Raw genomic sequence first — 16,312 nt, 5'->3', positions numbered from 1 at the left:
TAGCACCATGGAAAAGATGTATAGAAGCTAACTTCATCAGTAATTATAATGACTTCCAACATACCTGGTGACAACAATTATTTATTAGATCAGCCAGAAACCATGCTGTCTAGAAGGACATGTTGAATGGCAAGAGCATACAGCTGTTGGTAATTATTTACTAAGTGTCTAGAGGGTACAATATTGTGATTAGATGTATAACAAACTGTTGTAAAGTGCACACCTTGAGGAACTATCTCTGTTAATCTCAAATGTATAAAGGGCTTGAGAAAATAGAACTTGAAATAAACCCCACACCTGGTCAGCAATCTGATTTTATTAATGAGTCAATCAGGGTTTTTTTTTTAACTTAAAATTTTTTTTGAAGATTTATTTATGTGTCTGGGTATTTTTTTTGAATGTATGTTCACCACATGTGTGCCTGGTGTCTATGAGGTCAGAAGGCATCGGATCCCCTGGAACTGGTGCTAGGGATGGTTGTGAGCCACTGGGAACTGAACCTGAGGCTTTTGTAAGAGAAAGAAGTGCTCCTAACCACTGAGCAATCTCCCCAGATCTTTGTTTTGCAAAGAAAATGTTAAGATTTCTGCAAAGGTTTTCCTCAGCTCACACTTTCCAAGCATTGTTGACCCCAAACAGCTAGTTTTCCAAGCATAAGCTGCAAGACTAGTGAAATAAGGATGTCTTTCACTCAAATGGCATTAAGTACAATTGTCCTAGGTGGTAGTAGCCATCTGCATGATTATAGTAGAAGAAAAATGTTCACAGATTCATAGAAGTGTACCATAGTCTCTGCCTGTCTAAGCTGAAAAAAAACAAAACAAAACAAAAAACCAAACAGGACAATTCTCTAAGCTAGGAAGTAAAGTTCAGACCAGGGAAGGGGGCAACATGGAAATAGATTTGGCATCACAGCCATTCTGGGACAGATGTGGTCAGAAAAGGGAGCATGGAGAAAAGCATGTTCTCATAGACTTAGGACTGAGGAGGACCACAACGATTGTATAACAAATGAACATTCTTATAACTAAAGCAAAAACTAATCAGTGTTAATGTCCTAATCCATTACTACTCTGAATATATTTTTATGCTAAATTTTAATTTAAACAAGAAAATATCCATGTTAAGAAATAGATTTCATCTAGTATCCATTTATGAATGAGTACATACCATGTTTGTCTTTCTGAGTCTGGGTTACCTCACTCAGGATGATTGGAGGAGGTGGGAATGGGGGTTGATTGGGGGGGAAGGGCTGGGGAGTGGGAGGAAGGAGGACGAGGGAATCCATGGCTGATATGTGAAATTAATTATAAAATAAAAATATTTTTTTAAAAAGAAATTTTTAAAAAGGCAGTGGTGGCACACGTCTTTAATCCTAGCACTGGAGAGGCAGAGGCAGGTAGATCTCTGAGTTTGAGGCCAGCTTGGTCTGTAAAGTAGATGCTAGGATAGTCATGGTTATTTCATAGAGAAACCCTATCTCAAACAAAACAAAACAACAAAAGAATTCTTTGGTTTTGCTTTCTCTTGAAGAGGTGGGGAGGGGAAAGAGAATATATAAAGCAAAATGATGTCTGTCGTTCTGTCTCAGAACCCAGTCATGCGTAGTCCCAAACTTCTATTTAACTACAGGCAACACTTTCTTCACCTAAGAGACAATCTAATTTAGCTGGGAGCTGGGTGGCTCTAAACTCCCTGGATGTAGCTTCGCTGTTCAAAGGGAAAATAGGTCACGTAAGAGAAACACTGAGAGGCATGTTAGTAAACACAGACTGCACATCGGCCATCTGTTAGGGCATGTTTTCGGTCCCATGAAAATGCAGTCACTTTCTTCCATTGCCCATTCAAGAAATTTCAATGGGAGAAGTAACTTCAAAACATGTAAAATTTCACTGTGCCCGGGACACAGGGAGGATTCTGGTAGCTGTGTCTATAAAAGAGTCAATTCTAAACATTGAAAACTTCACTGGGGAATAGGGTTGAAGACTAGTGTTAAGTGAAATGTTGAACAGCATTGTGCTGGGGTAGAAAGGTTTCCTGCCTAGCAGCCTGCACCTTTCAAGCTTTGCAAGTCCCAAATGTACATGGCAGAAAGGACCGTCCTCAGCTCTACATGACTGCCACCAGCCTTGATGTTGGATCCCCATCTCAGGCTGTAGGTGAAAGGAAATCCACTGTAAATGTGAATCCCAGTGCCAGGAGCCTTTGAGTCTTGCCCTATGAAGCTTGGGTGCAGATTTAGTACCTGATTAATGACTACATGCATATGGTGCTTTCCATGCAAACTAGTTAACATCCTTATGAACTATTTTCTGCTCTGGGAGTGGAGATATGTCCCCCTATTGAAAATGCATGCCACAAAGCTCAAGTCCACATCTGATTTCTGTCTGGTCATAGCCAGAAATTTCTGAATCAGTCATGATTTAGTAGTATTGCAGTCAAAACAATTACATCTGAGTCCTTTTCAAAAAAATAAAAAGGCTTTAAAATACACAACATTGAGTGACAATGTTGTTCTGGCCATCAGTAGCACCCTAGGTCATCCTTTTTGCATTGTTCTCAATTTCTTGGGCTGTCCTTGATGCTTGCTCATAGAACCAAAGATTTGCCAACTGCTTAATTTTATACACATTTTCAAAAGCAGACGCACAAGAACAAAAACAGACTCTAAGAAAACTTTTTTTCCCTGGTTGGTAGCGATTGGTAATTTGCAGAACCAGACAGAAAACATCCATGAAAAGCACTGTGATTTTCAATTTACAGAAGAAATTACTCAACCTTGCTGCTCACAACCAACCTAAAAAGCAACAGCCCATAAACTTGTGTGTGTCATAAAGACGAATCCCAGCTTCATCAGAAGCCACTGTGCCATCATCAGGCAAAACTGGGAGCAAACGTTCCCATGCCATGTCAAAAGTTTCCAGAATGCTTGTGTGCTATTCCCATTCCAAATACACACAACACATAAAAAACAATCATACAAATTTTCTCACACATAAACATTTTCATACACTCATGGCAAGAAGATGATTAAGTCCAAGAAACAAAGCAGTCACTAATACAGGCAGGCTAAGCCTGAGCTTTTATATTGTTTTAACCACAGTGAGGGCAAAGGACTTTTTCTGTGAAAACCAACAAAAAGAAACATTACGAAAAAAAATCGAGCTCACCTACCTTCACTGGTCCATGTTCACTATTGAAGCCCTGCACCAGGTACACGTAGGACATCATGAGAATATTCACCACTGCCCACTCTCTATACATTTTGAATATTTTAAATGTCCACTGATGACTAAGCAGTTGATACCAGGCAGCTACTAAAAAGTGCTGCAAGACATTCTCCAGAAGCAAAGTTCGAAACCCCACAACTTTACAAGGAAAAATCACATGATCAGTTGTAATCAAAATCCAATGAAATGACTTGAGTTAGTCAAGGGACACCCCCTGCCACACACAATCTTAGTATGAGAGAAAGACAAAAAAAAATTGTAAAGATTCCTGCTGCAAAAATAATCAGGAGGTGGCCATGTCTTCCACTTTAAGCTAGAAAATACTCTACAGTCATTTCATGTCCAGAAAGTTGAAAGAAAAAAATCCCCACTATGCCCTAGGTTGTGGCTGCTTTATAAAAGGAGGTGACCGACACTTGGAGCTCCAGCAGGCTGGAATCTAACTATGGATTAAAACTTTTTCACAATCTTCAAGGAAGCGCGCAGGAGCATGTGTCGTAAATCGGACACAGACTTTGGCAGAAAACTGCAGGGAAGTCTTGGCTGGAATCCTGCTGTGTCCCTCGCAATAGTGGGGCAGTTTTCAGAGCTGACTCACATGGTCAGGACTGCTGTGTTTCTTCAAGCAGATAACCTGTAACATGAAACCCAGAACAAAGTTCTGAAGGCTGGGAGGGCGGCTGAATTGCAGTAGGACAGTTTAAGATGCTCAGATAGCGGCCGCCAGTGACAGAAAGAAGGAAAACATGCTCGAAGGAAACCCCAAAAGGCAGAGACTAAAAGGGCATCTTCTCACATATAAAAAGCACATGTACATAAGCAATTGTTTTTAATAGCTTAATAATTTCCATCAAAAGGAAGAACATTGATTTTTAAAGAGGTAACAATTAGAATTATTTGCATGTACTACTACCATTTTTATTGTTTGTACTTTGCCTTTTTAAAATAGTTAAATCTGTTCTTTGACAATTTCATACATGTATATAATGCATCCTGATGACTCACTACAAAAACCACCTTTTCATTTTAATGTGGAATTCTTTTTTATTTTTTACTTTTGGGTTTTCAAGACAGGATTTCTCTGCGTAGCCCTGGCTGTCTTGGAACTGGCCTGTAGACCAGGCTGGCTTCAAACTCAGAGATCTGCATGTCTCTGCTTCCCAAGTACTGGGATTAAAGGCATGAGCCACCACCACCCAGCTAAATGTAAAATTCTTTAGAAGCATCAGCTAAACCAGCTTTGGAAATTGAATATACTGAATGGCCAGTCCATCCAAATGGCAGAATTTCAGCACTTCACAGGTTTCCAATCTTTGACTTCCAGGTTTTGGCCCCCTCAAAACCATTTTTTGCATTCCTGAAATCAAGAATGGCCTCAGAAATTTCTTCATTGGTGTTCATCACAAATGGACCTAGGGCAGAAAGAGACATTTACAAAGTTCTGGATGATAACATTTTCTTCTACCACTGAAGTGGTATGTATTACTTTAGTTCCTCATTTGAAACAAAATCTAGGCATATCTGGGCAGCAATGGTCTCTTTTCACAGCGTTCAGTCCTACAGGACTGTAATTGAGTTTTGTGGCTGGGACTGTGTATGAGTATAAGTTAGCATACAGACCAAACCTAGATAAACACGATTAGGTCTTACTGTCCACTGCAGGTTCCTCACCAGTCATGACGACCTCTTTATTCACACATTCTTTGTAGTTGTCATTTGTACAACATGAAGTGACGTCAGGAATGGAACCGACATGGTGTTATGAATCAGCTAGATCATAGCAGAGTTCTGGTGTCTGTCTAAGCAGTGGGTGGGGCTATGTATTTCTGGGATGGTTCTAAGTCTGTTTTGAAAACTAGCAGTATTTTCCTGACAACAAACAGGGGCTTGAAGTGCTTCTGAACAGCTTGTACACTAATAGTTCTTTTGCAGTTCCCCAGACGATACCTCCATGTGCCCTATAGCAACCACGGGTTGGGTCAAGTTTTTAAATTTGGCTAGTTTCTCCTTCCTGTCATGAGTCACTATCATGTGCTTGCATGAAAGGTGTTTTTATCTTCCTGTAAACTTTTCTGTTTCTGCTCCTATTGTCTTTCATTTTAATAATATCTTATTCACCCACCATTCCAAAAGGTACATCACACTAGTGTGACCATCCTCTTGCCAAGGACCACTGGCACCATCGCTTTAATAAATTTTACTAATAAATTTCAAGTCAAGAAGCACTTTTTTAAAAAAAAAAATATTCCTTAGAGTCAACTGATTTTTTATTCAGGAAAGGGCCTGGGATTGTATACTTTAGATTTTATGGGTCAAACGAATCAAATACTGAGTCAAGGACTGACCTGATATGCAATAATTTTCCTATGGTTTCCCCAGACAGAACCCCATGATTCTTATACCTCAACTCTTTTTCTGTAGTTCATTTCTATATTCGATTTTTGACACCATCCCATGTCTCTCAGTTTTATAAACTGTCCTTGGGTCACCTAAGACATTATGCAGAAAGGGGGGATGCCTTGAGTGAATGTCTATTATTGACAAGGACCAATGTCTCCAACTCATGGGAACCGGCAAAATCATAAGTCAGGCTCAGGAAATTGGCAAGTCTTCCTCTGGTTTGTGTGAGGACATGGCAGTGTATGCGAAAACTAATAACCACAGCTTCCTCATCCTGGATGATTGCAACCTGAGACTGCTCTCCTACAGAGACCTCCCACAGACAAGAGCTGACTCTCCCCCTGTGCTGGACATAATTCACTTGCTGAGGTTCTGGGTTGGTGCATAGTAGGCAGATCTCCATCAGATGAAGTACAGGCCACCCAATTCCAGCTTTCTCTATGTGTGTCTATGTGTCTGTCTTTTCATCACTCCCTTGTCACCCCAGTCAAATGTTCAGGGTTGTTTTGAAGATTAAATAAATTAACACTTGAAAAACACTCTGACTGATACTTAGTAAACAGTAAATGGTATGAAAGTATACGTTAAGAAAATGAAATGTCTGCATTTTTTTCCTCACTTGTAGGAGGGACATAACTCCACTAGAGTTAAGGTTCTTTTCTAATCCAACATGCTGTGACGTCTTTGCCTAATGTCTTCATTAAGAACCCTCAACGACAAGTGGAGCAGGGCATTAATAATTCACAGACATGCAACCAGTCCCCAAATACTCTCAAGATGTCTGTGGCTGCCTTTGAACATGAAAAGGTTAAAAAAAAACTTAAAAAGAAAAGCAAATTAGGCAAACCAAACAAAATGCTTTGTCTCTCAGTAACTGACAGTTCAAGAGACATCCATCTATTTTGTCTGATTAATGTGGGCTTGTGCTTACAAGAGCTCAGAGGCTCTGGAAGAGGATTTACATGCACAGTGCCTACGGTTTTGCTTTGCCATCTTCATTCAACTGGACTCTTGTTTCTCATTACTGCCAGGGAGGGAAGAGCCTAACATAAAAGGTTTTCATCCCAAACACTCTTTTCCTATACAAATTCCAGTCTATGACTAGATGATGACCCGACTCCATTTGTTTGTAGCTTTCTTTGCCAAAGAACAATTTTATTTAGTCCTGACAAAAGGAAGAAGGGGCTATGAACCTTGGGAGTGAAATTTTGAAGTGTGAAAAATTAACGTGAGATGTCACAAGCTGGGGGCATATGATTTAATATTCCCCCTAAATTACTGCTAGAACAAAAAATAATATTTTCTAAATATTCAGTGTTATTTAAATTTATGACTAGCTGGCTTATCTGAGATCATTGTGTATGCCTTGGAATTCATGCCAAAGTAATGGAATACAACGAGATCTTAAATCATGTCTAATTTAATGATTAGTGAACTGCACAGTATATTTTGCAGACAAAGGTATAAATAATAAATTGGGTTTGAGGTGTTTCTCATTTAATCAAATGCCAATGATACAAAGACATCAAGATCCAAAGTGATAATGTACCTGTGTCAGTATTTTTTTGCCTTCAACTATAGTAATACCTCTTCCATACAATAATTAACTCTATTTCTTTTTCTTTAAAAAATATTTATTTTATTCTTGTGTCTGTGTGTGTGTGTGTGTGTGTGTGTGTGTGTGCACATGTGCGCACGTGTGTGTACACGTGCATGTGCAGATGCCCAAGGAGGCCAGAAGAGGAAATTAGATGTTCTGGAGCTGGGGACTAAATTTGACTCCTCTGCAAGTGCAGCATGTACTGCTGAGCCATCTTCCCAGGCCCCCTCTATCGTAAAAATTTTCAAAGAAGTATTATTCCCAAGAGGCTCATATTTTTCACAAAAAATATAATAGATTACAAGGATGGTGTTGGCTTGAATATTGATCTTCCCCTCCACAATTCATATTGAAATCTGAGTGTCCTTGGGCAGTATTGGGAGCTGGGACCATCAAAAGGCAATTAGATCACAAAGATGAGGTACAAGTTTTTCCAGTGGGTAAGTTCTCAATCTTGTGGGACTGGCTTAATTTTTTGGTTCAGAGAGAGACTGGCTTTATTACCACGACAGCAGATTGTTATGAAGCATATCTACTCCTCAAGTTTTGTCTCTCAGGAATATAACCATTCACCTTCTACTATCTGTCCAGAGTTGAAACAACATGAGGCTTTTCACACACACACACACACACACACACACATGTTGTTGGACTTCCAAGCCTTCAGCAATGCCTACCAAAATAAATTTCTTTTCCTTAGAAGTTACTCGGTCTCGTGTATACTATTATAGCAACACAAAACAGTATCGAAACCATTGTTATTTTAGTTAAATGATATTCATGTCCCTAGTGGACAACGAAGACTTTTTTCCCTTCAAGTTGAAAACCCTTATGACAAAATCAAAGAGTTTTCATTCTTCCCACAGATCTAAGATCAATCTATTACACATCATAGGTATTTAGAAAATGTCTTTTTTCAAAAAGAGATGAGTGTAGACATAAACATCATGTACATATTTTCCTCTGAAAATAGAGAAATGACTTCCTAGTAATACCACACACACACACACACACACACACACACACACACACACACACACACATCAAAGGAAAAGAATTTCAGCCAGGAAAACCATCAAAATTTTGGACTTACCATGTTGGACAACTGGTTCTCTTAATGGCTCCCCAGCAATTAAGACAAAATGGCTTTTTTGGGGGTCCTAATGTAATCAAAGAAGGCATCAAATAATGAATACATTTATTTTTTAATGTCAAATTGGACACAATTATAGCTAACGTAGAAGTTAAGTGGATGGAGATACGGGAACATTTCCTCTGTAGTCCTTGCTATGGGAATGTCTATTCCTTAGGATGGTTAATATCCTAGCTAGCAACCAGAATTCAGCACTAAGTCCAGGTTACCTATATATTAACATCTGTAAATTAAAGAAGGGAAATTGTAGTTAAAGTGTTCTTTGTGTTTGGGTGTGTATGCAGGACCACATGTATATGCATGTGTGTGGAGGCCAGAGGTCTTTGTCAAGTGTCTCCGTCAGTAGCTCTTCACCTTATTTTTGGAAACAGGGTCTCTTACTAAAACCCTAGCTCACCCCTTGCCTAAACTGACGAGCCACACACTCCAGGGATCTGCCTGTCTTGGCTTACCTCCTGTGTAGATTCACAGATATATGCTATCACACCCAGCCTTTTACATGGGTGCTTGGGGAACCAGCATCAGGTCCTCATTCTTGTTACTCAGGCAATTCACTCACTGAGCCATCTCCTTATGGTCTTCCTTAACAGAAACATCTTCACAACGAAATATCTGAACTAGCTTTTTTCTCATTAACAAAATCATTTTTTTAAAAATTTTATTATCTTTCCTTTTTATTTTAAAAACTTTTTCATACAACAGATTTTGGTCATCTTTCCCCTCCCCCATACCCTACTTTCTCCCTATCTATATAATTTCATGTTCTTTCTTTCTCTTAAAAAAAATCAAACCACTCCCCCAAAAAAGCACGCACACACACACACACACACACACACACACACACACACACACACACACAAATACATGGAGTCCATTTTGTGTTGGCCAACTAATCCTGAGCATGGGGCCTGGCCTAGAGTGTGGTTGAAATACCCATTGTCACTCCACTGAAGAAAACTGATTCTCCCTCTTCCAATAGCTATCAAATGCAAATAGATTCCTGGTTGGTGGTGAGACTTTGTGCCCACTTTCCCCTTTCCGTGTTGGGATTGGTCCCACTAAAACTTGTGCAGGTCATATGAGTGCTGTCACAGACTCTGTGAGTTCATATGCACATCAACCCTGCTGAGTCTGGAAGACACTGTTGCCTTGGAGTCCTCCACTGCCTCTGGCTCTTACTTCACTCATATTCTAATAATATAGCATCTTTCTAAATATGCAAAACTATCTTAAATTATACCAAATATTTATACATGTCTACTAATGCAAAGCTCTATTATCTTAAGTTACATAAAATATTTATGTGCTTCTACTAATACAAAGCTCTTTAACTTGAAATAATTCCAATGTCTAGTCTCAGAAGATTTACCACTGGAATCAACAAAATTAATACTTAACCTTTTCTTCTTCTGTAAATTTAATAAGCTGCAATATTTCAAAGGTCTGAAATGTGTTTATCTTTTTGGCTTCAATTGAAAATAAATTAATAGCCAGGCAATGGTATGGTGATATTTTATTTGTGCTGAAATGTGATTTTATTTGTATGTTAATAAATAAAAGTGCCTGGGGGTCAGAGCTAATAGCAAGCCATAGCAGAAGTCTGGCAGTGGTAGCACATATCCTTAATCCCGATCACATGACAGGCAGATCTTTGTGTGTTCAAGGACACCACCAGCATGGAGACACACGCCTTTAATCTCAACACCAACCATAGAAGACCCGGAGGTCTGTATAGACAGACAGTGACGAGGAGGTCATGTGGTTGGGTTTACAACCAATGAGAAGGCAGAACAGAAAGTCAATAAAAAGACAGATACACAGGAAGTAGGCCTCTGTCTCAGGGGAAGGACGGCAGCGGCAGCGAGTGGTAAGAAAGGGTTTTTAGTATCAGCTCTTAGCTACTGCTCTGACCTCTTAGGCTTTTAACTCTGCATTTGGCTCTGTGTTTCTTATTTAATAAGACCATTACATCTACACAATGGTGTTGCATGCCTTTAATCCCAGCACTTGGGAGGTAGAGGCAGGTAGATCTCTGTGAGTTTGAGGCCAGCCTGGTCCACAGGGTAAGTCTAGGACAGCCATGGCTATACAGTTAGAAACCTCGTCTCGAAAACCCAAATAATAATGATAATAATAAATGCAAATTAAGTAAGAATGCATGGCAGAATGGTTTCATTTTTTTTATTTTTATTTTTATTTTTGCTATGGGAGTGTGTTTGAAAGGATACATCTTCAAAAGTCTTAATGTATTACTCCCTATATCTGAGGGCTGGTAGAATTTCATACACACACCTGGTTGATGTTTTAATTACTTCTTCACATATAAGAAATACATGTCAGGTCTGGAAAGATGGTTCAGCAGTTAAGAGCACTGGTTGCTTTTCCAGAGGACCCAGGTTCAATTCCCAGCTCCCATACGGCAGCTCACAACTGTCTGTAACTCCAGTTCCAGGGGATCTGACACCCTCATACAAACACACATGTCAGCAAAACACCAATGCACATGATACAAAAATAAATAATTTAAAAAAAGAAATATATGTGTAAACCTTCAGTCTGTAATTTTCTAAACATCATGGTCTTACTGACTCACATAATCCAGCTCACTATCAAAATGCACACAAATGTTAACCGAGCTGGAAATCAGTCATTTGAAAACAGATGTCTCACGCACTAAAATTCTTTCTTTGCTGTAGGCACAGATCTTCATCCACTCCCTATTGACTCTTGCTTCTGCACAGTCCTAAGAGCTAATCATTGTGCTTGTTCTAGATTGCTTCTCTGGTAAAACATTGGCCAAAGCCAACTGGTTTATTTGGGTTACAGTATGTCATAGATGGAAGCCAAGGCAGGAACCTGGAGGCAGGAACCTGGAGGCAGGAACTGAAGCAGAGGCCACAGAGGAAGACTGCTTACTGGCTCACTTCCAGGCTCACGTTCTGCTCTCTCCCTCCCCACTTCCTTCCTTTCTTCCCTTAGAGTTAGTTATTTTATGTGTATGAGTGCTTTGCCTGCATGTATGCCTGTGACTACACATGCCCGGTGCCCACAGAAGTCAGAGGGGGCATGGGATCTGCTAGAACTTGAGTTCCAGATGGTTTTGAGATGCCATGCGGCTGCTATGAACCTCAACCAGAGGACTTCTGCAAGAACAGCCAGTGCCCTTAGTGGCTGAGCCTTCTCTCCAGCCCCTCTCCTCCCTTTCTTACCAGCTGAGGCCCACTTGCCTAGAGATGGTTGTGCTCACAGCTAGGGCTCTCTTACCTCCTACATCAACCAGAAATCCAGAAAATAACCCACAAACGTGTCCACTGGCTAGCATGATGGAGGTGATTCCTCAACTGAGGTTTCCTCTTCCCTGGTGTGCCAAGTTGACAACCAAGATTAGCCATCACAATGGTTGTTCAGTCTGTACAACATTCAGAGATCCAAGGAAAGGAGGCACTGTTTTGCCACATCGCATACCAAAATTCCACCAGATTCTAGGGCTGCTCGTGGTGTTTGTGGTGAGCTACTGGCTGACACAGCTGGGCAAGCTTTTCATCTGGCTTGAGCTCTTCTTTTTTGTTTCCAGTGTGATGTGTAAATGGCTAAGACCTCAATAACAACTCATTATCACAAAGGACTTATTCTCTAAGGGGTTTGGAGAGGTGAGGTTTTAGGTGAAAAAGAGACATGGGACAGAAGGTCCCAACTCTTTAGGTGTTTGGTTTGGTTTGGCCATGGCCAAGGCAACAAACTTAATTTGCAGGGTCAGCAAGTGGAAGAGAAGGGGTTAATGGAGCAGAGAAGAAAGACTGGCCTCTATGTAATGTACACTGTGACTCTTCAGAATGGAAGTTTCCCAATCACAAGAGAGGCCTTTGGGGAGTAATAAACATGCCCTGTTTCCACACTGTGAAATGAGAAAGTGCTAAAAAAAAAAAAAGGCCTTGCTCTTTTATATTACTCAAATAAAATGATGACTTTCCAATTATTATTTGGACCGCATGATAAAGGGACACGTGCATTTTGTCTGAAATGAGAAACTATGAACCTTTTAGGAGTTAGAGAAGTTTCCCATCATTATAAGACCCTGGAGGTTTCTGCTCCAAACTTCTTTCAGTGACTTTCCTACAGATTTACCATCTGGGTGGCCCCTTCTTTAATCTAAGCCAGATCTCTTTTCTGCCTCTTGCTTTTCAATTTTTTTACATTGTTTATTTATTGTGTGCAGGGGATGGTGCATGTGTACCATGGTATGTATGTGGAAGTCAAAGCAGCGATTCTGATAGTTGGTTCTCTTCCTCCACTGGAGATTGAACCCAGGTTACCCACTGACCCCCTTCCCTGTGCCCTTGTTTTTCATTTGTTAACTAGCCTTTAGCAAAAACCTAATCGCCTCGCTAGCTATTTAGTAGCGTGCTAATGTAGTTCAAACTCCCAGTAGAAATTTGTCATCAATAGTGTCAAAGGATGAAAGTCATGCAAGAGCAAAGAGGATGAGAGACAAGTCTAAGACAGTCAGTCTGTAGGTGCCTCTAGGCCAGTGCCTTTATGAACACTGATTTCAAATCCTCCTGCAATGTACTAGAGGCCCAGATGATTGTTTCATGTATAATGACTCCATCTCCAAAGCAGGACCTCTGAGAGTCTGGCTCCTGCCTTTTGCTTTGGTGTGTCTTCTGCGGTTCTTGGTTCCTAGTTAAGTCTTTTGCATCTTCCTTAAACACTGAATTTCAAAAATTGCCCTTGGGGCCAGCAAGATGGTCGGCAGTTAAAGGTACTGGCCACCGAGCCTGACAGCCCAAGTTCTATTCCCAAGACCCACATGGTGGAAGGACAGAACCGACTCCTATGAGCTGTTCTTTGACCTCCATAAGTGCACCATAGCACATGCATGTGTGCTCACCCCACACTCAGTGGTCACTAACTAAATAAAACAAAATAGATAAGTTGCTTTTGATACCCATAACAGTTACAGCCTGGGCATATGCTGTGTCTCATGGAGACCAACAATACATGATCAAAGCCTAGAGGAAAGGCCCAGGGGTCATTTAATGTGTTGATAACTTCCAAATTATGAGTCTGCAACTCAGTTCAACTGATTACAAACCCGAAGACTGCAATAAGAGCAGAATGGTATTGCTTCTCACCCTTTGGGCTAAGATCAAGTGTAGAGCAGAATGGTGGGAATGAAGCTGTGGCATGCCTTTTGACTACACCCCCATTTACTACTGTGATGAATTGCCTGGAAAAATTAGCAGAAAGAAACTGAACTGCAGCATGAATTAATTGCATGCACTTGCTCTTTCTAAACTTCACTGTTTTTCCTCAGGGTGTCAATGGAAAGATCAAGCAGTAAACTGTTCTCAGTTAAAACAAACAAACAAACAAAAAAACTAGCAGTCCTTTTTATCATGAACTCTTACACAGACTAAAGCAAATCACTGTCGTTAACTTCCATAGAGTGCTTTGTTTCATTTCTGTTTCAGTGGTTTTTTTCATCAAATCATTTGAATGAGATATGATGGCCGTTGACAGTTTAAGAGCATGGTTGTCCTCAACCACTGTTTCCACGACAGTGTGCACCTACCTCAGTCCACTTACTACAGATGAGCTTGCTCTCTTCTAGGAATTCGGAACAACATGGGTCTAAAGATTCGATGGAATTATCTTTCTTAGTGCACTCTGGTGCTTCTAACCATGGGTCCACTAGAGCAACCATCACTCAGAAGAAAACTCCAGCACACCAGTTGCAGGCCAACCAAACTCACAGAGGGAGCTTTTGAAACAGAGGCAGCTTGAGGGTAACCTGAACTAGTTCAGGATTGTGTGTCCAGAACAGCTTGTGGTCGATTCCAATCTCTGAGAACTTTGAAATATTTGAATTCATTATAAAGGCCGTATGATTTGGGCTTTGTCCATGAAGTCAAAGGGTCTGGCCCAAAGACTTTCAAGCCTGGTATAAACCAGGGCCACTGTCATTGTTAGGTGTTACAGAAGACTTAAGAATAATAGAATGGGCTGGGGAGATGGTTCAATGGTTAGAGCACTTGCCATACAAACATGAGGACTGAAGTTTGCATCCCCAGGGGGGGGAAAAAGAAAAAGCAATAATGGAAAAGGCAATCTATTCACTGAGGAGGGAAGTTTAGGTTTTCATGGGCTAGCCCACATTAGCCTGAGATAGATCAAATAAATGATAAGATGGCACAAAGGAAACTGAGGTGTGGCTTTGCACATCATTTTATTCTTAGCTTCTTCTCCTACCCCACAGATTAGTCACTCTAGAGGAATGGCCCATACTCTGGTCCCCAAAGGAGATGGGCATGATGGTGGCGGGCATGGGGTGAGGTGTACTGAAACTGCAAGCAGATCAGGGCTAAATGAAAGTTAGGTGCCAAGTAGGTTCCTTATTCTAAACCATAACCCAGTGCGTCTTTCTTGTCAGAATTCTCAGGGCCTTTTCTAAAATTTTTTAATTTATTTTTAAATTTTATTTTATGTGCATTGGTGTTTCCACCTTCATATCTGTCCCTATGAGAGTGTCAGATCTTGGAGTTATAGACAGTTGTGAGCTGCCATGTGGGTGCTGGGATTTGAACCTAGGTCCTCTGGAAGAGCAGTCAAGTGCTCTTAACTGCTGAGCCATTTCTCCAGCCCCAGGGCCTTTTCTAAGAAGTGAACATTGTTATGTGGGACTTGAATCCTTATCAGAGAATGCATGTGTGAGTGTGGTAAGCCGGGTACTGTCAGTAGCTTCATTTCCCCTTCCATTACTGGGTACTTCCACTGTACTACCCCAGGGACTGACAAACTTGCTCTGTAAAGGGCTGGAAGTCTTAGGCTTTGTTAGGTCGTTCAATCTCTGCCATAACCGACTTCTACCCACACAGTGGAAGGATCCCCAGAAATGAACGCAAGTGACAGTGGACCAAGAAAACACAAAAAAATGTATTTGGATCTGGCCCATTGGACATCATTTGCTGACCTCTATGCTAGATCTGGAACAGATGCTGGCAGAGGTAAGCCTGCTTCATTTGAATAATCCTAACAGTTGGTTGGCTTCCATTATTTCAATTTTGCAGACAAACGAAATGAAGCCTGGGCCAGGGAGACAGCTCAGTGCATTTGCTGCCAACCTGGATGACCCAAGCTTGATGCCTGGTCACCACACCTGAAAGTTATCCTCTGGGATCCATATGCATGCTGTGGCCTGTGCACTCCCGCACACATACACACAAGTAAATAATAACTGTAAAAGAAACGAAGCCACCGAAGCACAAAGCCATTTAGAAACATGTCCACAGTCTCATACCCAACAAGAGGCAAAGTCAAGACCCAAGCCTTCGCAGCCTCTATCCTCTTGTAAAGAAAACTTCTGACTTTCCTACACACATACAACCTCTTTACATAACAGTTCTTTTCAATACAGATTTTCATTCTAAAGTCGTCATGACCACATGAACAATGACAGAACTGCATACAACAGTAACAGGATGCCCCCGGGTCAGGGATGCCCCATTGCCAATGAACGAATCCTTATTTTTGTCTAAGCTATCCTCTGACCTGCAGGTTCCCCCATCACTTCTTTCAATTAGACCTTCTAAACTCTTATCTGCAGCGTGTTCTCTGTGACACAATAGGAAGAACTGAGGTTGCCAAATGAATCCAGACCCGACTAGAAACTAATACATCAGCAAGTTCTGGGCTGCGAATAATTTTCATGCCTTTTTTCTGTACTGGGTTGAGATATGTGAAATTGCTTTTTTTGAAAGTCAAACATGGAAATTTCCTATGGTTTGACATAAAATCCGAGGGCACAGGCCTGAGATATGCATTTTTTCTGGTGTTCCTGAGATTGTGTTTTGTTCCATTTATTGTTCATAGAGGGGCTGCTGTTGATCAAGGCAGCAGAATGTGAGCTGTCAGTAAATTGGACTGGAA

General features: G+C 40.8%; 2 protein-coding genes across 8 annotated transcripts in view; both read right to left on the bottom strand.

Moving 5' to 3' along the window:
* Window positions 1–3,978, bottom strand: part of Vegfd (vascular endothelial growth factor D) — a 35,218-nt gene extending 31,240 nt beyond the window's left edge. For all 5 annotated transcript variants that reach the window (XM_006973202.4, XM_076562473.1, XM_076562471.1 and 2 more), the window contains exon 1: window positions 3,175–3,978. In XM_006973202.4, the coding sequence (XP_006973264.1) occupies window positions 3,175–3,264 (90 nt within the window). In that variant the 5' untranslated portion in view covers window positions 3,265–3,978. The remainder of the gene's footprint in view (window positions 1–3,174) is intronic.
* A 145-nt stretch (window positions 3,979–4,123) lies between these two features.
* Window positions 4,124–16,312, bottom strand: part of Pir (pirin) — a 94,753-nt gene continuing 82,564 nt past the window's right edge. For 2 of the 3 annotated variants that reach the window (XM_042269024.2, XM_042269023.2), the window contains 2 exons: window positions 8,324–8,390; window positions 4,249–4,642 (listed from right to left, as the gene is read on the bottom strand). In XM_042269024.2, coding sequence (XP_042124958.1) covers window positions 4,527–4,642; window positions 8,324–8,390 — 183 coding nt within the window. In that variant the 3' untranslated portion in view covers window positions 4,249–4,526. Of the gene's footprint in view, window positions 4,643–8,323; window positions 8,391–16,312 lie in introns of all 3 variants that reach the window. The other variant, XM_006973204.4, reaches the window with a different exon arrangement.

This window comes from Peromyscus maniculatus, chromosome X (genome assembly GCF_049852395.1).
Source record: "Peromyscus maniculatus bairdii isolate BWxNUB_F1_BW_parent chromosome X, HU_Pman_BW_mat_3.1, whole genome shotgun sequence".
Lineage (NCBI taxonomy): Eukaryota > Metazoa > Chordata > Mammalia > Rodentia > Cricetidae > Peromyscus > Peromyscus maniculatus.
Note: the sequence above shows the minus strand (reverse complement) of the source record. Positions and strands in the feature narration are given on the sequence as shown.